This window comes from Corapipo altera, unplaced genomic scaffold, assembly GCF_003945725.1.
Source record: "Corapipo altera isolate COAL_440 unplaced genomic scaffold, ASM394572v1 44, whole genome shotgun sequence".
NCBI classification, from domain to species: Eukaryota; Metazoa; Chordata; class Aves; order Passeriformes; family Pipridae; genus Corapipo; species Corapipo altera.
This window is the reverse complement of record NW_020884880.1, coordinates 19,453,253-19,476,801: the sequence shown is the minus strand read 5'-3', so window position 1 is coordinate 19,476,801 and position 23,549 is coordinate 19,453,253. Positions and strand designations below refer to the sequence as shown.

General features: G+C 37.7%; 1 protein-coding gene across 7 annotated transcripts in view; it reads right to left on the bottom strand.

The window, feature by feature from the left end:
• RBMS3 (RNA binding motif single stranded interacting protein 3) overlaps window positions 1-23,549 on the bottom strand; it is a 596,100-nt gene that overhangs the window by 123,799 nt on the left and 448,752 nt on the right. For all 7 annotated transcript variants that reach the window (XM_027639205.1, XM_027639210.1, XM_027639206.1 and 4 more), the window contains one exon: window positions 19,959-20,038. In XM_027639205.1, the coding sequence (XP_027495006.1) occupies window positions 19,959-20,038 (80 nt within the window). The remainder of the gene's footprint in view (window positions 1-19,958; window positions 20,039-23,549) is intronic.

Below are 23,549 nucleotides of genomic sequence, written 5' to 3'. Positions count from 1 at the left end.
ATATGGATGTCTTTTTCCTGACAAAGTGTTTTGAGTTCTCTTATGCAGTTATAAGCTTTTCTTAAGATTCTTTAAGTGTTATGATAACACCTTATGATTGCTTTTAACAATTACACACAATCCTAAACCCCAATGAGGGATTTCAGAGAACAAATTTCAGCAGTCACTGAAATAAGAAGTCACAAACATCTAAAGGTTGCCACCTCAAGCTACCAGACTGATTTGTTTTCTACATTCGGTGTAAGAAATACAAGCAACTCCGCAATGCTAAAATAAATGAAATCAAATCAAACAGCGCAATGGTCGAAAGTACTGATAGAGGAAAAGAAACCATGAACATATAAAATATGATAATCAAAATCCTTTCCAGCACTCCAGCCATCCCACAAGAACTCTTTAGGGCATCTGAGCAAATGATGGATAGTCTCTTGGCTGATAGCAGGGCTGATGCACAGAACACATTGTGTAGACAAATTATGCGACATGATGAAAAGAGGATGAAGAGAAGAGGATGTATGCACATAAAGAGAACCAAAGACATCAGGAACAAGAGAAAATATCCTGGAGGAAATTTCTAATGGCACTAAAGAGAGGAGTCATACTTAGAGAGACTCAGAGAGACAGATGACACTGTATGCTGAGGTGGGTGGCTAAAGGCAGTCTACAGGTAAATTCAACAGGCAAAAAACTAGGGAAAAAAGAGAAACAGCCATGCTAATGAACTTCCTTGCCATAAAACTCTTTCCCACCTTTTTTCCTTTTTAAATACGAATTGTGTATATAAATGTGCATAAGGAATTTTAATGAGATATACACTTTAAATATATTAAAATGAATTATGCAGAAAAGCAGTAGGAGAGCAACAGATGTACAGATTCAAGGGTGACATGCTTAGTTTCACTTGATGAATGTTTGTTTTGTTGTTTTGAAAAATTAATGTAATGAAATATTTAAAGTGAACAAGAAACTTTAAAATTGACTTGGGGGATGGATTGCTTCCTTACAAGGACAGGGTTTTATTAAAGAAAATATGCTACTAGCATCCAAATCAGGATCCTATGAACAACCATTAAAATAATCTAGATATTTTAGGAATGTCTAAGAGACAGTGTGTTTTTAAAACCATGGTATAACACCTCTTATGGACTAATGAGATCAGAGAACAAAGTCTTCACAGTAAACTTACAGGACAGTGTTTCTAATTTAAAAGGCAGTGAAATAATAATTTTCAAAAACTTCTAAAGGCTGTCCACTGCTCCAAAAAAAATCTGAACCACTGCTTTTACCTATACTAAATAGAGACAGTAATAATTATAGAAACTCCACTAACATTTAATTGTCTTATTTCCAACTGAAAGAATTAGAGAATTATGAGAATTCTCTTCATCTCATATTTCTGTTCTTAAAAGTGTGTCTCTTTTCTCATCTAGAGCATGATTTTCTGAGGTTTCTGTTAAGCACTGAAATTTTCAGTGGTATTTACCTTTGAAAACTACCTTCAGGTATTAAATGTAGGTATCTAAACAAAAAGGACATCTGAAAACCAGACAAGAGGTTCTCTGCCTAGGCTCTTCAGCTTTCATCGGCAAGAGCTATGAGGGAGTCACATATGCCTGCTTGATTCCTCACTGCAGCCTGTACAGCATATAAAGAAAAATCAAGTACTAAGCTTTTGATTTCCCAAACTGAGGTCAAATCCCAAATTGTAAATAAGAGTGAAGTTGTAATGCCCAATGGAAACTGACTGTGAATGAAGCAACAAACTGGAATTATTAATCTTGCCCACAGCACCTCAGGGAATCAGAAAATTCTTAATACTTTCAAAGAATAAGAATATTCTTGAGAATATCCAGCCCCTCCTCCATGAGAAAATTGTTTGTGAGGCAAATAAAGAAGACCAGAGGAGGTTATGATGATATAACTTGCATGCCGAGCCTTTGAAATGATAGCCTCGTGAGAAAGAACATGAATCAGAAAGATTCTTTGATTTTTCCTTTTTAAAATAAAACCAAAAAAACTCACATTGTCCAGTACTATGCTCTTTACCATTTAGAATGGCTGGTAGCCAAGAAATGCAAAGGAACCACATATGAATGATACAGCTGCAAGGTTGTTCTGCAAAAACAAAAGAACTTTTTGTGGCCTAATAAGGTTTCCCAACTCTAATCCATCTATTAAGAGATCACTACTGATAACAGCAGCAGCAATGGGAAACCTTCTGGGTAAAAATGTCTATGTTGCACAGTATGTGAAAATTGTATTATTTTTGCAACAATTTAACCTCAAGCCTTATCTGCAAATCTGATAGACACCCCCTCTCTTCCCTATATCATGATACCCTATATACAGGATCCACAAATAGGATACATTTTTATGGTGGACTTTACCAAAATCTGTTTTACTTTCATGAAAATTCAATTAAACAAGAGAGTGTAATTATCTGTTTACTGGCAAACAGGCAGTCCACATTAGTTCAGCTCTGCTTTGTTGAACTGTGTTCAACTGCTCAAAGCATTTACATGTTTCATTATGAGATTTCATCAGACACCCCTGGCTCCAAAACCATGGCACAGAAAATGGGATGCACAATGCCCACTGCTCTCTGCATTTTGGCTGCTGCTTCTTAAAAGCTGCTCCTGCTCTCTACAGAAACCATCTACAAGTATATCAAAGGTTAGGACAGCTTCATGTATATATGGTTTGCATTACCCACATCTTATCCAGGCTGCTTCCCCTCTCACATTTTTTAGCATGGAAAATTGAAAATTAACTTTAGTGGCTTTGATTTTGCCTCACTTCAGTCATAATGCCTAAAAAATCAACAGTATATATAGTATTTTATACTCTAATAATCACATGCAGCCTTACATGCTGGTGTAACCTCCCACCAGCGCACACAAAGCCACCCTGTCCCTGTATGGCTGAGCTGGCATCCACATGCTGATGGCATAAGATTCATCTGACTGAATTGCCATTTAAACCTGAAACTCCTGATGGAGCCAGAAAAAACCTTGATCCCGGCAAATGTTTCAAGTGAGCTGTCCCCCTTCCTGAAGCAGACAGATCTCAGATCTGAAATGTCACGCACAATTACCCTAGAGTCCTTGACTCTGAATCTCCAAATAACTCCTGGCATTTTGCAGACTCTCCTCTTCCCCCAACAATTTCAGAATTGGATTTTAATGAAATACAATGATTTTTCCTTCACAAGCAGTGGCTAAAATGAGACCCATGACTTAGTATAGGGGGGAAAAAATTACAACATTCATTCTTACAAAATAAGCAGCAGAATGCAAACTATTAGGAAACAAATTGTAAGATTGCCTCACTATGTAGGCCACCTAAACATTTCCAGGATGCTTTTTATTCAGTGTGTTGGGACTTCTCTAATGAAGACAAAACCTCCCTCTTTGGCATGGTGGGGCATACAAACACTGGCATTTGGAATTAGGTTTGTCTTGTGATTCAGTATTGTGCATTACAATTGCTGGGTCACGTTCATGTTGTAATTTCCACATAATTCCATATGAGTCTTCCAAATCAAAATTCCATGAAACATCAAATATCTTCAAAGACCTAAATTTGGTATTAAAACATTAAACAATCCTGCTACCTCAGACCTGTTGGATAGGTTACAGTCTGTTGGTCACAACTGGCAGCTGCCAAGTTTCCTTGGTGCTACAAGGACAAGGAGGTTGGAGAGTTGTGGGCCAGTAAGAGGGCCCTGTGTTTCTATAGGAGTCAGGAAGTAAGGCAGTGAGGTGACTCATGCTATCAAAGGTTGCTTTGGTGGCCACATGCAGGTGCAAACATCTCAGTGACCATCAGAGCAGTCTTCTGATGCTCCATGTCTCCAAGGATACCCGAAACAAACAAGATCAAGTCAACCATAGGCTGCTGTCCTTTGGGTGGCATGCCAAAGAGGCACTTCACTAAGCTGTGGACTGAAACACTTTGCTTGACAAGAATAGGCTACAGATTAAGGAAAGGGACATCCAAGACAACACCTTTGTCACATGAGTCACCATCACTGCTCGTGTAAGTGATGATGGGTTGGACCCCATGAAGCAAAGAGACAGAATGGAACTCAGGGAAGTGGTCTTATCAGAATTCCCTATAGGCCTATGTTCCCATCCTCACCGTGGGACCACCAAAACGGCAGGTCATTCATGTGATGAATAGATTAAATTCACTGTGCAATGTCAATGATCACTATTGCTGGTCTGAGATGGGGGTAGAAAATCACTGGCAACAGCTCATCCTCCTTGGAAGGGAAGAAGGGCAGAGGTAAGGTGTGTGATCATGAAGTTTGGTGAAGAATATACAGGGCGACCACAGGCTTGTAAAGAAAACTGAACTGGATCACCTGTTTGTGTAAATGGAGTTCCTTGAGTTCATCCAGAGGTTGTATATGTCCTCCTGAACCAGCCAGACTAGCATGGAGGAAGTGTCTACAGATTTCAGGCCCATCTAAACTATAACATGTCAGCAACTAATAAAAGAAACTAGGGGAAAAAAAGCAATAGGTTTGAGCTGTCCTCAAGCCACATGTTCATTTGCGGTGACTGGAATGCTCAGCATCATGATGGAGAAGCATATAGAGACTGCCCTAGGAATCATGATTCTATTATGATTCTCCTGTAGATAACAACTGCTATATCAGGCTTGTGTTGTAGTTTCAGCTTATTGCTCTGTTGCTCTTCTAAATCACAGTCCCACATAATGTCAGATATCTTTAAACAAATACAGTATTAGAAAACTGAACTCTTCTCATGTGAAATATCTGAGGGAACCTGCTCAAAAAGTATTGAACTCTGACAAGTAGTTAAGAGTCTCAGGAGGAAAAATGGTTTCTGTGGGCTGCTAATATGGCACTGTTGACAATGTAGTGCTCAGAGATTCCAAACTTGCCCCTTTTCATTTTTATACAGTGAAAAAAACCAATAAGCATAACAAAGAATAAAAACAGAGTAGATTAGAATCTTTTCTCTCAATCAAGGAGTAAGAGCTATGGGAAAGTAGTGATTACGCCATTAAGTGGCTATTCCCCAGCATCCTCTTCCCATGAGCTCATATGCCCAAAGACATTCTCAGAACTGTCATCTCACTGTGCATGGAAACAAGTAACAAATTTTAAGGTAAATAAGGATTAAAAAAAAAGAAAAAGGCATTAGGAAAAAAAGGAGGGGAAGTCCTTTAACTAGGAAATTAAAACCAGAATCTGACAAAAGCCTTAAGCATTTTTCTAATTTTGGCAAAGGAAGAGACTGAGCATCTTAAAGACTGTCTTTTTGTCTGGGATAGGCCTTTGAGATTTCCAAGCAGACAACAAGCAGCAAAAAAAACTTCAATACACAGCAAAAATGATGAAATTGAAGACCAAACAGTAAAAGAAAAATATATCAGGATGTCAAATTCAAGGGAATGTGCTGAGAACAGGCTGTTTTTAAGACTGACGCAACTCTAAAGAGCTAGCACGGAAGAGGAGGAACTGTTTTAAGCTGATAGATGCTTTTGAATACTTAACAGGAGAAAACAGGAAATACCTAAGGAATTGTTATTTTGGTTTTGGCATATATTAGGGACAGACCTTTCAAGTGCCACAAGAGCAAAAGGATATCCTCTTCAAAAGGAACACAAGTCCTTTTCCAAGAGCTAAGCTCAGTTGCAGAAGCCCATAAAAATGAACTGAGGCAAGTGAATGTTAACATTCATAGCTCAATTCCCCATCCAGCTCAGCTGAGATTCAATTCCAAGAGACAGGTATTTCAGCACAAAAGCACATGCCAACAAATTAAAGCAGTATCCAGATGGAAGATGCAGGCAGCAGTGGTCTCAAAAATCAGCACACAATGGTAAAATATCAGGAAACTTAATTCCTTAAAATGGATCAGCTAGAAAAACAGATTTATAACCATTAAAACCAAAAGAAAATTCATCAAACCCATAAAACTGAACACAATCTTACTTTTAGAAGAGTAAATGGGCTTGAACTAAGATGTAGGATTAAAAACCAGATTTTTTTGAGATCCACTACTGATAATGTGCATGAAAAAGTTATGCATTAATTATTCTCAGCACTCCAGACTTCTTACATACTATCTTCCCTTCTTTGCTCTTACCTTCCCTGCCAAAGAATGGCCAAAGATTTTCCTCTACATTATTCTGTGAGTTAATTTGTTTGTAATATGCTCAAATATTAGGGATACTGAATGGAATGGAAATAGATATGCATATTGAACAAACAAAAATGTTCAAAAACTTCAAAGTGTAAAAAGAACAGAACTACTTCTAATATAACTGGATGTCAATATGCCTCTAAAAATTGGGTGATTCAGAGCAGTTCTTGTTTAACTAAGGTAAACTGATTTTGATATATCCAAAATTATTAACTTTCATTTGACTTTACGAAAAAGATACAAATCATTCTTAAAAACCTTGGCAGATGTTAGAAAATGAACTTTGCTCTTTCACCCAGTTTCTCTTTTGCTCTTTGTGTACAAGTTTCAGACTTGGGAGACCACTGCTGTTTGGGTAAAAAAACCAATCACGCATGTTTTCAAAATTTAAGGAAGGATTATTTAAGTATGTGCTAAAGAAACCTTCCTCAATCAAGGTTATCAATATGATTTCAGGGGGGGAAAAAAACCAACAAAACATATATTTGTACACATACGCAAAGTCCTATAGAATCAGCTTTGACGGAAAATGAAATTGTCAACAATTCTGGCATGACAGGTGGGACCACAACTCAAATTTTCTCAGTTTTTGTTTGTATCTTCATCTACAAAAACCAACAATGAAAGGCATATTCAAGTCAACATATTTCAGACGTGTCAGAGCTCAAAAAGCCCAGGCAAAATAGGCAAAGCAAAATGAGTAGCTGTCATATGGATTTAGCTCCAAAGCTACTAGCTCGTTATCAAAGGAGGTTATCAGACAACAGAAGGTTCCTCCTGTCTAATCTGTCACAGGTTAAAACATTAAGCAATTTTGACTCTGCATTGAGAAAAGTACAGCAGCAGACAGGCTCTAGGTCAAAGTCATTGGTGCCCAGCCAGCCTACAAGGAGTGGAGGAATCTGTGCTGTGTCACCATCCAGCAAAACCCTTCCTTAGGAGCGGGTAAGTGACAAGATGCAGACAGTGTCTCATCTAGTGCTGCAGGCACAGGACATGTAGATGCAGGATTGTATTTACAAGAAGTTCAGTACAGCTGAGACTGCTCAAAATCCATGGAGGAAATTTTTGAAATGCTGGCATAAAAGAGATGGTGACAGCAAGGCGATGCTAGCTGCAGGGAAGACACACTGCGCTAAGCCTGCTGGGAAAAACAAGGAGTGATGGACAACCATTTTATTAACTGAGATGCTCCCCCCAAGGTGCTCAGCGGCAAGGAAAGTGAGATGCAGTTAGCTCTTCTCCAAGTAGTTGCTTGTGCAGGTTAAGCTGGTTCTTACCAAGAAAGTAGCAGTTTAAGAAATACTAATAAAGTAACAAAATGAGGATTAAAACAAAGACCAAACATATGGTATTTCTAACAGCTGTAGCTCCCTCACAGAAAGCATGCTCTGTGGAGTTTGCCCTGTGGTACCTAACGAAGGGCTCTCAGCTCATAGGTCCAATAGAAGGACTGACATCCTAGGAACTTGGCATCGTCTCTTCCCCTGACTGACCTTTCCCTGCCACATCCCTCTTAGATGATGTACATAGATTGTTGATAGACCCCTATCCGTAATCCATCAGCTGAGTTAGATAACTCAGTTGCTCTGATTTCTTAACTAGTGTTTGTAAGTTCTGACAGCCACATTTCATTTTATTAAGTGTACTTGTGCTGGCTAAAGCCTTTCATGATACCTCCTTAGGGTACTATTACAGGTTTCAGATCGAGACTGGAGTGCTTGGGAATGGTTGTGTTCCTGGAAAAAGGCCTAATTACAATGGCAATCTTGCACAGCAGTTACCTGTAGTCTCTGTCTGTATTACTTTTCCCCTGCAGAGGGTTAGAAACACGAAAATAAATAGAATTAAGTTTGTGTTTGTTATTAGACAATGTGCAGCAATCAGGCAGAAAGGTTTCCATGTTCACTGTTAGGTACAGGATCTGATGCATGAGAAATGGTAATTAGATAACAAATTAGCCATTGATTCAGACCTGTCAGTGGTGACTGAAAACCATTATGTGGTGACTGTTCTTTTTTGGAGGTCTGTTTGAAGTATGTTGGTGGTCCTCATGTATTTCCTAGAAGAACATCTGTTGAACAAAAACCACTATCAAAATCAATATAATTAGCATCTTTTTGAAACTCTCGCCTTAAAGGAAGGGTGGATCTTTTTCCTGATCCTGAGTTGATCTTCCTTGTGTGACAAATAGAAACTTTCAGCTTCCAAGTTGTTGTTGCTGGATAAAGGAACAGCTTTATTTCCCAGGTCTGACAGTCTGGTTTCATCTATTAATTTTCATATACTTGATTATATTAATGTTGATTAATGGTCAATAGTGCAAATTAAGCTTAAAAGACTTCAATACTTAAGTATCCATGCAAATTAATGGGACTAACTTACTTCTCACTCAAACTACTTCAAAAAACGCCAAAAATGTTAAATAAGGAACAGATACTGCAGGAGTAGTATGGAGGCCACTTACAGAATAAGCCTCCTTTATGTCACTACTCTGGCATCCAGAAAAAGCTTTTGGAATCAAGGATCACACCAAACGATCAGTACAGCAGAATCTTGAGACAGACCTCTCCTTATGTACATTTGTAGGGGTGCTGAACATTTTCTACTTTTTCAAAGCCAGCAAACAAGCAATGTCTTGGGGGAAAAAAAAGCTTTAAAATTAAATTTCAGAGACACTCCCACTCCTGTATCTTCAATACCTTCCATCTTGAACCATTACTGTCCCATCTACATCTTTTATTTTCTTAGCACCAAAATAAAATTCCACTTTGGAGGAAACTTCTAGTATACAAGGCTAAAACCAGCAACCCACATCATGAGATGCATGAAAGGACTATATTTGGTTGAAATTACAGGCAGGCAAAACATATACTTATATAAATGAAAAACTGCCTACCAACATCTCAATCACAAAAAATTGCATTTAAGATTTTTAATGACTATTCTTCTTACATTATATGCAATATGCTGAAATAAGGATAACTCATATGGAAAATGGACTGCTCAGCCTAAACTTGTATCCACCACACACCATGCCTGTTGAAACTACAGCCTCCTAAGGCAAAGGTAAGTTTCTTGGTGCTGCTGCTCACATTCAAGAAGAATATTCTCTGCTTTTAAAGAATTCAACTCACTTATACCTGGTTTCTATTAGAGCCACCCTTGGGACTAGTCTGAAATCAGATAAATTAAAAATGAAAATAACCAATGACATCAACTCCTACATCAGTGAAATACAGACTCTCACAATATATTTACTGCTATGCTACCAGTCTTCTTTTGAAAATCCCAAATGCTGAGGCTTTCATTACATTGTAATGTAAAACTCATTTGATGGAGAATTCCTTGAAGGACAGCACTTTGAAGGGCAGGTGCTCATTCATGGTGCTGTTACAGTGGGTGAGAGGGGGAAATCCAGACAAGAATACAGTTAGTAGTCTGCTGGGTCGTATTTTCTTAATTTGCACACATATTTCAAATTTTTGTAGTGCTATCTCTGAAGTACAAAACTTCACATATGATCACAAAGTTATGGAGGGAAGAGGTGAAGAAGCAAAGAGGGTAAAAGAAGGGGGAAAGGAAGAAAGAAAATGAAGAGGAGAAGGGAAAATTAAAGGGAAGGAAAAAGCCAGAGGACAAAAAGGCTCAGAATCAGGGAATTCACCGTCTAATCAGTAACCTAAGTGAAAAAGATGCTAATTGTATTCAGTAACACAATACTATGCCTGAGGAGCCACCCATGATAACAGGGATATGTTTTGTTAGTTGTTTTGGGGGGATTTTTTTGTGGTTAAAATTCGAATTTTTTGAAATATAAAAGTCTTATGTGAAGTAAGACTTGTCAAACTTGGCCTTTGAAAAGTATTTTCTCATGCCATATATCTGCAATCTAAAAGTTAAATTACTCCTTTCCCCTTTTCTATCTCATATTTTGGTTTCTTAGTCTTTGCTGAACAGCAGCAATTCTGAAAACAATATATACTTGAGAATTATAGACTGGGTGGTAGGGGAAAAGCTACATTTTATAAAATGCTGTTTTAATGAGCTTTAACAAAAAGGACAAATTTAAAATCAGATATCTCCTGCCTTTCCCCTCCCTCTTGATGTCTCTTACACTGCAGAAGGTAAATTGCAGACACATCATAGAGAGTGAGGCAGTCCTAGGAAAATGTAGGCTGCTTTGCTCCTCTTTCAAGTTCCTATAATTGAACCCCCGAAAGACCTTTCTATGATCTTGTGATCAAATGCTGCCATTCAAACAAGAAAGGCTAAGAGAAATGGCTAAGAAATGGGGCTTTTACAGCTGCTAAGGACTGCTGACCAGCATAATGACATTGTTATTGTGACAAACAAAGCCAAAATCAAATAGAATGTCAGCCTCCTGCTTTCCCAGTGCTTTCAGGTTGAATTGCTTTTCTCTGTTTTGCAGTACCATTTGAGGAGGAGAAGGGGGAGATAGAGACTTCAAGTACACAAGAGCCTCCTGGTATTCAAAACATATGGAAAGGGAAGAGAGAGGCTTCAATTATGCAAGAGGCTTCTGGTATTCAAAACATATGGAAACTGCTGTTTTGATACCACTCATCTTACTTTGGATGAATCACAAAGGGAAAGATCTTCACACGCTACTTCAGACACTTCATGCCACTTCATGCTGGGGGGGAAGGCCTGCAGGAGAGTCCTCAGTGCTCAATACTCCTCTGGTGGCAGGGACGGAGAGAGAGAGAGGGTGGCAGAAAGGCAAGACTAGAAAGGGAGGAGAGACCCTGAGTACATATTTCCCAATATGTGTGCCTTCCCTCTCTTATGACGCTCCCTTTCTCACTACACAGTCATTCCTAAAGGTATCAGCACCAAATTTTTCCCAAAACACTTAAGGACACACCAAGCACCTGCAGACTGGCTTCTGCTCACAAAATTACTCAGAAGTTGGGATACATATCCTCTCTTTCAAGCCACCAAATTCTTTACAAGCTCTGCCAGTAAAAATGTATTTTTACTGTTCCAGCCCTGATAGGGCAAACCTACCTGAGATCCTCCATGAGGCTTATGGCCACCCAAGTGTGCTTGAAGGGACATTGCCTGGATGTTTATTGATTTTCAGTGGTGTTCCAAAACATGTGAAAAATCAACTGGGGACAAAAATCAATTATTGGGACATCTGCAAAGGCCTATCCCAGAGGCTTCCACTTCTGGTTGAAATATGGATGTCGAAAGGAATGTGTCAAAAAATATGTATTTGTACATTGTTAAGCTTCAATAAAACATTTTAGTTCAGGCTAGTTGGAATTTACAGGGCAAACGTTCAGACTGATACTTCTGACATAAACTTCACTATGCTTCAAATTTAAAGGTATTTAATGTGAAATCAAGTGGAAAAGTGTGAGAGAGGCAGTGAAGAGAAAGGAAGAATTTTTCCATGAAAGGTCTGAAAGGGAAATAATTTTCCTCAGCTAAAAAAAAAGAAATCATGTAAAACACTTGCTGGATATTATTATTATTGAGCATAACACACTACAAGCCCGAGCAGTTAATCTGTGCTCAGCCTTTCTCAAGTTGCCTTTTTAAATGAGTTTTAAACTAGTTGGCTCAGGTGTGACAACAGTATACTGCAGCAGTAGGGTCTGCAAAGCAGATGTACTCCATCATTTAAAGTGTCCTGAAGGGACTAATACAGTAACGCAGGAGAGGAAGAAACAGGAGGAGTTGTGCCACCACTGGCCACAGCTGATGAAAAAGCAGAATTCCTCCTTGAAATTTGAATAATGTATAAACGACTTTACAATGTTCCACATTGTTTCATGCTCTGATTTGCATATTTTTATTTGCTTGTTTTGCTTTGTTTTAAATTGCCAGCCCTTTAGACCTAAACAATCTGAAATTCAAGCTGTGAGTCTTTCTGGCTCATAAATTTTGCCTGCCATACCACCTGTGCAACTCGTCTGTCTTGTCTTGGATTTTACAAGTGCATCCAAGGAACAGCACTGTCCCCGGACCAGAAACTTGTTGACACTTTTCCTGCTGATGTATGAGGCAAGACAGAATTCAGTACACACGCTCTCAGCTGTGCTGGTTATACAGCAGTAATACATAGAAGAGACTTTTTTGGTTCGTAAGCAAATATATCCGCCATTACACAGGAACGGAATAGATTTTCTGAATTGGAGGATTTACTCTTAACAGCAAAAAATGCATTTTGAGTTAAAAGAAAGAAGGTATATATTAAAATTAATTTCGATAAACTCTGGCACAGTTCATTGCCACTAGATACTGTGAATGAGAAAGGAATGCAGTTCTCTGTTTATGCTGCAGACTTCTAGAAATCTTGGGAAAGATATGACAGGTGATACTGTGACAGGAAGAAACAAGGAATAATCTTTTCTCATTTATATGCCATATTGTTCTCTAACTTTCATTCTTATAAACCAAGTGAAAGATCTTAATCCAAACTGCAGTACTGCTACTTTATACGCCATGACCTGAATTTCTGTGATATCACAAACTGATCTTATGCATTTTTTATTACTTCTAGTTACAAAGTAATAAAAAAACCCCAACCCTGTGAAAGACTTCCTCCTTAATTATACAGCCAGATTACAAAGCTCAGGATTCTATCCTCTGTTTTTTTAAAATACAAAAAGATATAGTTTTTTTCCAAAGAACCTACAGACCAGTACAAGCTCAAATGAAACACAACATAAATATGTAACATATCAGATCTTTGAGACTGCCCCCATCATCCACAAGTTTATATATTTCTGGAAAAGCAGGCTTTAGAACATGTCAACACTCTGTCTTCTCTCACACAACTTCCCTCATGAGCTCAAAGTACATGATTTAGCACTGGTACACATAATATCTGAAACACAAAATAGCTCAACTTGCATTCCTCCAAGAAATAAGCACATACCAGCTATTGGGGTTTATTGGGTAAACATCTAATTCTGTATCCTCCTAACCAAAGGGAGTCTTTTTTGAACTAAATGGAAATGTGATAAAATCTTGAGTAGATAGGAAATTTTTTTTTTTTTTGGTAGAAAAATATCCCTTGCCTTCAAACAATATAAATTATACACGATCTTCAAGATCCAAGAAATCTAGGAAATTTGGAATGGATCTTTGCAGCATGCCACGGAAATGTGTGCGATGAAACCACAAGCATCTACACAAATGTCAGCACAGGAAGGACAACTGAAGGTTACATAAACGTAGTTCTGAAGAAATGAAAAAAAAAAAAGAGCTAAAGATAGGGAAACCAGTCTTGTCCAGTGATACAAAAGGACACACTTAACATTTGAAATTCTCAAGAATGCCATGAAAAAAACCCAAATATCATTAGACTTTTGAAGTCTATGTTTTAAAGGAGAGAAGCTTTGCAAGTCTAAGAAATACTTGATTTCAGTCGAAGTCACAACCTATTGGAAATCTATTGCTGCAGAGTTGGTACAGGCTGGATTAACTACAAAGGAGATTTGGTCAAGTACCGTAAGGAGGGCAAAGCCAGGAGCCTGAGCTCGTAGCGTGTGACAGCCGGGGTCTAAAAGGGAGAGCAGAACACGGAGCAGCAATGAGGTTGGCCACATCATAGAAAGCCTGCATGAGCCACAAACCAAAGCCTCAGAGATGTAACTAAGGAACTGTTTTCTAAGAAAAAGGTTTTATATTTTCCACTAATTCAGTACCCATTCTGTAGTTTCTTGGTTATAAAGTCCATCTTTATGACCGTCTTCTACAAAGTCTGTGTGATCTTAACCGTTATGTGATGTCTGAAAAACGAAAACTTATTTCCCTAGGGACACTGTCTTCTGAGAGCTGTATATAGCACTGAGGCACCCCTTAACATCCAACACAACCCAGGCAATAGGTCCACAGAGCCCATTCTGCACCGAACAGTTACACTGGCCTCATGGTCATCACAAGGACTCAAGCAGGACAGTGACAGAAGGAGTTAAGACTGGGAACCAACAGACATTAAAAAAACGCTCAGAGGGTTTGAAATGTGAAAGAAATTTCTCCTAACAATGAGCTGAGCATGTGCATCAGTGGAGCACAGAATGTGAAAGATAACAGCAATTCCATAAAAAATGTCAGCCAGTAATTGGAAACAGGACAAATAAATAGAAAATTTGTTAAATAGGGTTTCTTTTAAGAAGTCTTTACGTGGATCGTATTTTCTGATACAGGAGGGAAGGATTTATATAGTGCAGTCAGCAGATAACAATGAAAAAACAAACCTGAATTCTTAGAAGGTAGACAATATAAGAGATTCAGATAACTAATATCATATACATGAAGGGAACTGAGAATACAAGCAAGAGAATTGGGGGTGTTTGAATAAAGACAATTTTTGAGGATAACAATATGTAATAGACAACCTCCTTCTAAAACTAGCTTCACTGAGTATTTCCAGTACCAAACCTAGCAGAATACTCTTTATTCTAGGTTTTCTGTAGCATTCAATAAATGTTTAAAGGTAACTACAAACCCATACCTACAGTTTGTAGGTTTAGAGTTTTGGCTGTTGTTTAAAACAGCAAAAACATATATATATATATACAGACAGCTAGGTAGTGCCCCAAGAATATAGATTTGGAAGAGTTTTCTCAGAGTTTTATGCATATATATGAACAGATAATTAAATAAAAAGATAAACACCAAGAAATAGGGGCAAAAAAGTTATCAGACAAAACATTTTAAGTTCATTCACTAAAACCCCCACAATTTACAGCCTCACTAATGAGAAACTAAATAGTATTAGCTCATCCACTAAGAGAAAAACAGTGGAAGACGTTAATACCCAGTTCACAGTTAACTCTCAAATGGAATACTGCTTTCTCATGACCATTTTAGCCACAATCTCCTAGAAAACATGCTGCTCTAAATAGAGTATTCCAAGTTCTACTTCTCTGAAGCAAAGATTAATTATTTGAATTTACTCTCTGTGGTGGAAGAATGTAAGAGATGACCTAAGAGAAATATTTAAACTAAGTAGAGAGGCAGAAAATATCCATTCATTCTGGCGAAATGAGTCCATAAAAATGCAGTGCTTAGGACCCTTTTAAGAAAAAAAAAAAATAAAGTATGGCCATTAACGATTAAAGCAAGATACGAGGTATTTGTAAATACATCCGTATTGTTGCAGATAATTTCTTTCCCTTTAAGAGTTTTTGCTCTAGTAAAAGTCGGTATCAAAATGCCACTATCACTTGTTACTTGTGGGTTTCTTAACCTACACAAGGATAGCACTTCCCTCTTCTTCCTTTTTATCAGATATTTTTTTAATCTGAATTTAGAATTAGCAACAAAAGCCCCTACAAAAGAATATTCTTGACCATGTATTGTAGCATTCATGTGTCTCAATTGTTTTAAATTTTCCCTGAAATAGGAACTGGCCTAATGTCTTCTGAAAACTCAAAGTATTTACAAAGCAAATGAAATTTAGGAAGTACTATAATGACTAGAAAATGCTGTGAGGGAGCATAATGGATGCATCAGCAGAGGATAATTACTGCAATTGAGGCATGTTCCCGTGAAATTCCAGAGAGAAAAGTAAGAACTTGTTAAATCTTTGCACTTATTCAGAAAGAGAAAATGAAGTTATCTAAAGACATCCAAGGATACCGGGAGATGAACAAAAGCCCTGTGTAAATATCATACCCTAAGCTTGCCCATCCAAAGAGAAATCAATTTGTTACTGACAGACAAGCTAGGAATTTTTACTTGAATTCAGTGATTGCAAGATGTCATAGATTAGCAGGATTTTCATATTCACCAATGAAAACAGATGCAGCACTGAAAGAGAGAGCAAGCTACCTTCATCATTAGTAGTGCTCTTCACATCTTGATGGAGATGTACAATGCTACAGTCTGATGCATTAATTTGCTGACTTCTCTTACAGAGTGGCAATGTGGGGCCTATGCAATAAGTTTCACATAAGGCTGCACTCTCTATAGGGAGAAAATATACCCAGCAGGTCTTGGTCTATTTATCTCAGAAAAGCAGTGCTAGTAAAGGGAAAACAAAAACCTCACAAATAAAACCCACTAAAATAATAATCACTCAAAGCTACACAGAATATTTATGAAGTTCACATGGAATCTGCCAGGCATTGAGATTTTGCAGATTTCTGGAGACAACTGTACTTTCTCAGTCTGAAAGAGATGCAAAGATATTAACTAATTATTTATGGGCCAACCAATTACTTTGTACTGTACATCTAAGACTGAACATCATGAAATGCTTATTAGTTGAGCAAGCAGGACAGCGGAACAATTCCTTTTGGAATGGAATGAAGCCAAGGAGTCAGATGGAGAGGGAACCTTAATGAGAATAATTCACTAACACAGACACAATACTGCTCAATTTACCTAGGAATTATACAACTGATGAGCAAAATATTTCAAGAGTCAGAAAATAACCCATACATTATCACTGAGTTGAAGCAGAGTGGTTTGGAGCTGCAAGTGCTCAGTTCTGTGATTTTTAAGAGACAACAGGCAGTAATTGAAGTTAGAAAATCAAACAGGGATAAATGTATTTTTGCCTTGGGAACATGCAGAATACAGAGTCTCCAGAGCGTCCTGTGTACCCTCCTCTTCTTGAAGATACAACACTGCTTTCCTGCTGTACTGTTGGGCTGGATCAGCTTAGATGTACTTGGACTCAAACATCCAGATACACAACAGTTACTCTCTTGTAACTTCTTTCTTACTTCCAACAACAAAAAAAATACATATCCAACTAAATTTACATCTCATTTGCCAAGAAAAAAAAAACAGTTGAAAAAGAGCTCTGTATCCAAAATTAATGTTTGAGATAACTCTTTGGGCAGATATAACTAACTCATGACCCACAATTTATTCTGCCGTGAAAGCCAAAGCCATAGTGCCCAATCTTTCTGACGGGTGTTCAGCATCATGTGAAAGCTACCTACTCCAGTCCTTCTTCCGTCATGACTTGGTAATCAGGCAAAACTGCCCCTGGAACACATCAGTATTTTATTCTGTAAACATGGTAATCTTACAAACATACATTCCACAAGGTGTATGGGTGAAACAACACCAGGATCACAACTCGGGGAATCCAACTGGGGAACACAGCGCAGATGGAAGCGAGTTGCCAAAATGATTTGTCTGATTCACAATCCTACTGCCTCAGGCCAGTACAAAATGGCCTGCAGCAGGCTGATTTCCTTCTTGATGGGCCTCATGTAACCTTCTATTAGCTGGCAAACCTGACCCAGAACACTGGACCTTGGATGAGAGGAGATGTGGACAAAAATGCAAACCCTCCCAGTTCACTGCTACACCTGAAAGAAATCCATCTGAAAATCCAAAATCAATGTAATTTAACCCTAAAAGGATTGATTCATTTCCTCTCTCCGTAAGAGTAGGTCTCTGAGAAGCAGAGGTTACTAACAGATAGTGTGACATACTTCTGCTAATGTTCTCCAGCTCCTCATTTTTAACTGCTATCCATAAAGAGGTCACGGCAATAACTAGAGATGATTCTCTTTTTATGCCAATTACTGAGATGCTGGGAGTATCATTTTCAGACTCTGATTGTGATTTTCCAAGTACACGAGGAGATTTGATTTTCCTTCCTCTTCCATGCAGGAAGATAAGCAACTGCGAAGAGGGGAATAAAGTGAGACACTCCTATCTTTGCTGAGAGTATTAAATACAGGTTCATAGCACAGATGCATAAACCGAGTACAAGCCTTAACAGGAATCTATGTCAAGAACAAGAAACTAAGAGTGAGTATTCTTTTGCACTGGATCAAAGGTAAATTAATATGATCCTTTGAATCACCTCGACTGCAAGGGTTGAATACAACAAATCTTATAATTATGGTTTTAAAGAGTGCCCTATTCTAACAATGAGGCACAAATAGTCTATTTTATGTGGATTAAATACCCTATGACAATTTCTAATGCTCTGTGTTTGGAGCTACAAAATCTGCCTCCCAAAACTTAAGTACAAAATAGGATCTTACCTAGTGCATAGTTGAGTGAGTTCACTTACTGGTTCAGTGACTTTGCCACAAGATGCTTTAGGCTATACCTGAGTCTGAACAGTACTAAGATAAATAAAAACTCTTAAAATGGTAACTTCCCAAATAATCCTTGCAACTAAATGCCACCTGATAAAAATAATCACAAGAGAAACTTTGCAGATAATCTTTCCACATGGACACCTTCTTCAAGAAACTAAGAGCTGATTAATGTCCTTTAAGAAAGCATCAGAAATCATAGCCATTAAAATCCAATTTCAGTGTATCTCTTGGAACAGAAGTAAGTAATCATGCTATCTTATCAAGACTCCTATTTTGATGTTCCATACTGTTGATGTTGAATACCCAGTATATTCCCGATTAATTTAAAAATTAAAAAAGCTTTCGTTCTTTACCATGTAAGCCTTTTTTGTCTCAAGCAGGCTCTGTAAGAATATTCTACTTTATTTCTGGATCTAATGATGTTTCTCTGAGACAACTGGGAATGTGACCATGCAGGGTTATCATGACAAAGCTAGACTTACTAATTCCTTGCTATTCACACTCTTTCCATTGGGTGTTGCTATGATATTAAACAGATTACTGCTGGGACTCAATTTATGCATACAGAATGGCATGCTAAGTTCTCTGCCTATGTTGCTTTGCCCATTGTTCTATGCAGCCCAATTCTGTTGCCCTTCACAAAGCTGGTGGTGTAATTCATTAGGTGGTGCTGAGAAAAATTGTCAGTGACTACTTTCAAAAAAGAAATCATAAAATGGAGTCTTGCAGCATGTACTAAAAGCGTTATATTCTTTCATGAAGGTGATATGACTAAAATTTATATGTGCATTGCAGCACTCAATTAATGTACACAGTAGCTGTGCAGATGGCTCTTTTTTAATTAGAGTATTTAGTACATCTTCTGCACAAAGAACTAGATAATGAATAAGGAGGAATTTAATGAAAGCAACCAAAAAAGGAAATATTTTAATGAAAGTCTGGGGAGGGAGAGGGAGAAAGAGATAATAACTTAGGACACAATTCTTGCAAGTATTTCCTGCTCATTGGATGCAGCTCTTCAGACAATCCAAATGAGATATCTTTGCAGATCTGTGGCCTTGGGGAGGTCTTGTCTAGCACTAAGTATCAGACAACTGATTGCTAAACTTTGCACAGCTGAGGGACACACAGATGACAGCTGAAGATTTGAAAAAACAAAATAATGGCTGAAACTTGACTTTCAATGTGGCAAAGACACACCAATGAGTGTATTCTATGGGTATTATGAGAAAACATCAGGATTTCGATAAGTTATGGCAAGTACAAATGGTATGAAAAAGTATAATATTTAGCAACACTAACCAGTAAGTGTAAAGAATATAAAGTTACTACATCCTGAAATCCTGACTATTTTATAACATATAACATAGTTGCTCATCTAAGTATATTACTAGTTTGTTAGAAAAGCACCAGCATTATGTGGCCTCTACTCTAATTGGGGAAAAAAAAACGCAACAACATTTAATATTAAAATATTTAAACAACAACATTAATGTTATATGTTCTTAAATTTACTGTTGTCAGGTACAAATGCTTGAAGCATACAAACTTGGGCAAGAAAGAAGATGCTACAGGTCATAAATTATTGGCTTCAACCAGAGAAGTTATATGTCCTTTTAGCAGGCGCAGTAATTTAAGACACTCTCAACACAAATTTCAGTATTTCTGTATTCTAAACTCTTCAGTGAATTTTAAATTTCACAAAGATGGCTAGACTTACCTGGTAGACCAGGTGGGGTTTTCAGATATTTGCCATTAAAATGTTGAATTACTACTTCACATTTTTCTGTAGACTCCATTCTGCAAAAGAGAAGAGAGTGGAATATGGGTAGAGCCTATATGTGTTACTAGCTTATTATGAAAGTACTCAGTCAGCAAAAACAAAAAGCAAAAGGAGAAAAAAAGGACAAGCACAGATGCTGAGAGAAATCTTCAAAGCCGCTCTTGCTGATTTCTGCGGAGAAACGGGTTGAGCTCATTATGATACAGTGTGACTTGGGAGGAGGACCTGCCACCCTCACAGTCTGCAGCTGCACTCCGGGCTGTGTGTGAGCTGCAACAGTGTCAACGAACAGTCTCCTCTTCCCTCTGGGGAATCACCCTGAACAAGGAGAGTCTTTATGCTCTCAGGTACTGCTTGGAAAGGCAAAAGATGTGTTTGTAGATTCCTTGTATATCCAAAATAACTTCAAACAGCATAAAAGAAATGAATTACAGAATTTGGAGAAGAACACAGAGAATGAAACAACAATTATTGAGGATTACAATGTTAAAAAACAACCTGCAAAGACAGACTGTATAGCAAAACCAAAGGTAATGCATATACGTCCATTACAACATGAAGCCAAATACTGGGTGAAGATAATAATTTACATGTAACACTGACAGGGAAAATGTCTTACTCTTCATCTCATATGACCTCAGGATAACTTTCAGCATTGAGACATTAAAGCATTAAGAGTGAATTGGTATGCATATTTTTTAAGAAATATAAGGAATACAAAGCTACTAGTCAAATCCCAAATCATGGTTATACCACATCTGGGAAATTACCATTCTTTCAGGTCTTGTAAATTAACTGCATACTAGTTCAGAGAACGGTTGACTTTGCTACAGAGCGGGTACAGAAACCTTGAAAAGAGGAAAGAGAGAAATGTAAAGCTAATAATTTCTTAGAAAAATAGTGTTATGTCCAGCGCTCCTTCAATACACCAGTGGTTACCTCCAGGTGCTCTCCATAAAATAACTCCACTGACACATATATTGCTTACTTCTCACCAGTCTATATCTCGTTTAAATGAATTTATCCACCATGCTTCATGGCATTTGGTTTTTGGAAAGAGTGGCTCACATAGAGCAGTAGCAGTTTGTCTCCCAGGATACAATTTTGCCAGAGTTCGAAGGACCACCCCATACCACTGAAAAAAAATAATTTAAGGATTCTGCTTGCCTGTTTAAGTCTTTGAGGAAGTCAAAGTCTTTCATCCTTTTGTTTCAAGTGAAGTAATTAAAAATTGCCCCTTCCATGTTGTATCACTGCATATCATGTGGGCTGGGCTATTTCTACAAGCACAAAGACAGCGACTTAGACTGTTCACTTTGGCTTCATTCAGATTTAACTAAGCGAATGTCTGCACCGAGCCTTTAGAGACTCTTGTCTCTGAAAGAATAAATGCAATAAAAGTCTGTTTTCTGTAGCTGCAGGCACTTGGTGTCAAACCATGTTATGTTGCACCACACAGCAGTGACAATTTCATTTTAATACATGGGGTACATTTTAACAAGCCAAAGCAGTCCTTGCAAAGAATGCAATATATAAGCTGCCAAGTGAAAGAGACTCAGTGCACTTCATGCATTTTATGAGGGAAGAGAATAAAAGTGAAACCCACAGTGTTCTGGGATAAAAAGGCCATCATTCGAATAGCACTCTGAAAAAGAATGTGCACATTTTCTTCTCAAGTTTCACAATTAGCGGTTCTCAAATGCCATTGCCAGCTATCTGTAATCTGGCACACGCTTCGCTTGAAACCGACACTGGCATTATCGACTCGGTTTGAAAAGGCAGCACAATAGACAAAGCCCTCTATACATGTTCCCTTCAGACGTGTTGCTGAGTAACAACTGCATCCATCCCTCATCCGCCCCACCTGAGTCCTCGCGTGCTTCCTGCAGTATGAGCCTGTGGGGAGAGACTTCCCTCCTGGCCGTGCCACGGTTGGTCAGATAGCCACTCATTACTAATCAGGATGGTATCTATCTCAGGGCCACTGAAGTACAAATTATAATTTACAGTTGCCCACAATACTCCTTTTTCAGAAATAACCCATTCAAATTGTGTCCTTCAAGATGATTAGCCCACTGACTGACTGGGAAGAATCAGAGGCATAGCGCAAGTACATATATTACTAAAATTGTATCATACTTGTTATAACAAGACCCTCGTTTTAGTTTAGTTAAAATTCTGATCAACATGAACCACTTAGGTGGCAATGCTTATGGCAGGCACCTACACGTGAGTTGAACCTATCTGCACACATCGATTCAGATATTACACTCTCTCTTGTTTTATCCATAAAGATTAGTCATATCTAGGCAGAGGCCCAATAAAAATATACTTTTCTCAGGTCCCCACTTATAAATTCCATCTACTTTTTCTTCAAAAAGCTGTGGCACTCCTCTGTTGTAGAACATGTTTGGAATTATTCTTCTCATCTGAGATAGACATGTTTCAAAATGTTGCTTGAGACTATTATTTCATAAAAATATAACTAATGGAATTGTTACATGTTAAAAGCCTCTAGGGGACAGGTTTTCTATAAAAGAATGTCATTGGAGTCAAGGTAAACTTGGGAGAAGAGCACTCTTAAATAAATTTTTTTTAATATTAGGGATTTTTTCATAATCGATAGAACAAAAATATAACCAAATATAATATTCTGGATAAAAGATAAATATCCTGGGTGCTTCAAACACTTCTATTGAAAGATACAGGTATTCAACACTCCTGCTGGAAAGGGAAGGACATCAGCTTCACATGATATTAGAAATTTCCTTCTGATTAGATAATTTGTGAAGTATATTTTCAAATTCCTTTCAACAGTATGTTTTTGGTGCTGATCACAAGAGGATCTAAGACCCTATGTTTAAATGCATTTGGGGGATAACTATAATGCATCTGAGCACTATTTTGAACCAGGAAATGCACTGTAGGAGAAAAATTATCAAAGCCATAGACTTTTATGATTTTTTTAAAGCCACAGATAGTGATCTAAACCCAAATAAACTAGTAAAACCATGAGAATTTACTTTTACCTGTGTCTATATATCTCCCAGTTCTGGAAATTAAGTTTTAAAGTTCCCAAATACAACATAAGTAATGAGACTGTCTATATTCTATTCTATTTGAAAGGAAGTAAATTTTTAAAAATCTGTACAGTCTTTTAATGATTTTTTTCTAGCCATAGTTTTTAAATTAAAGATATGTCAATAAGATTAGTAAAAGAACAACAAAAAACCAAAAAACCCAAAAAACCAACAACCAAAACCCAATCCCAAACAAAAACAGTATGCTTAAACAAGTATCAGTACCAAGTAATTTGATGTTCACATCTTGCTGTTGAATATTTATTTTAATTTAAAAACTTCATATTACTCTCTCTACAGACCATAGCACCAAACTAGGCATTACGTGTTGTTATAAGTAATAGGGAATATTTAACAGAAAAGAAGAGAAAAAAAAAGAAGAAAGAAAGAAGAGAGAGAAGAGAGAAGAGAAGAGAAGAGAAGAGAAGAGAAGAGAAGAGAAGAGAAG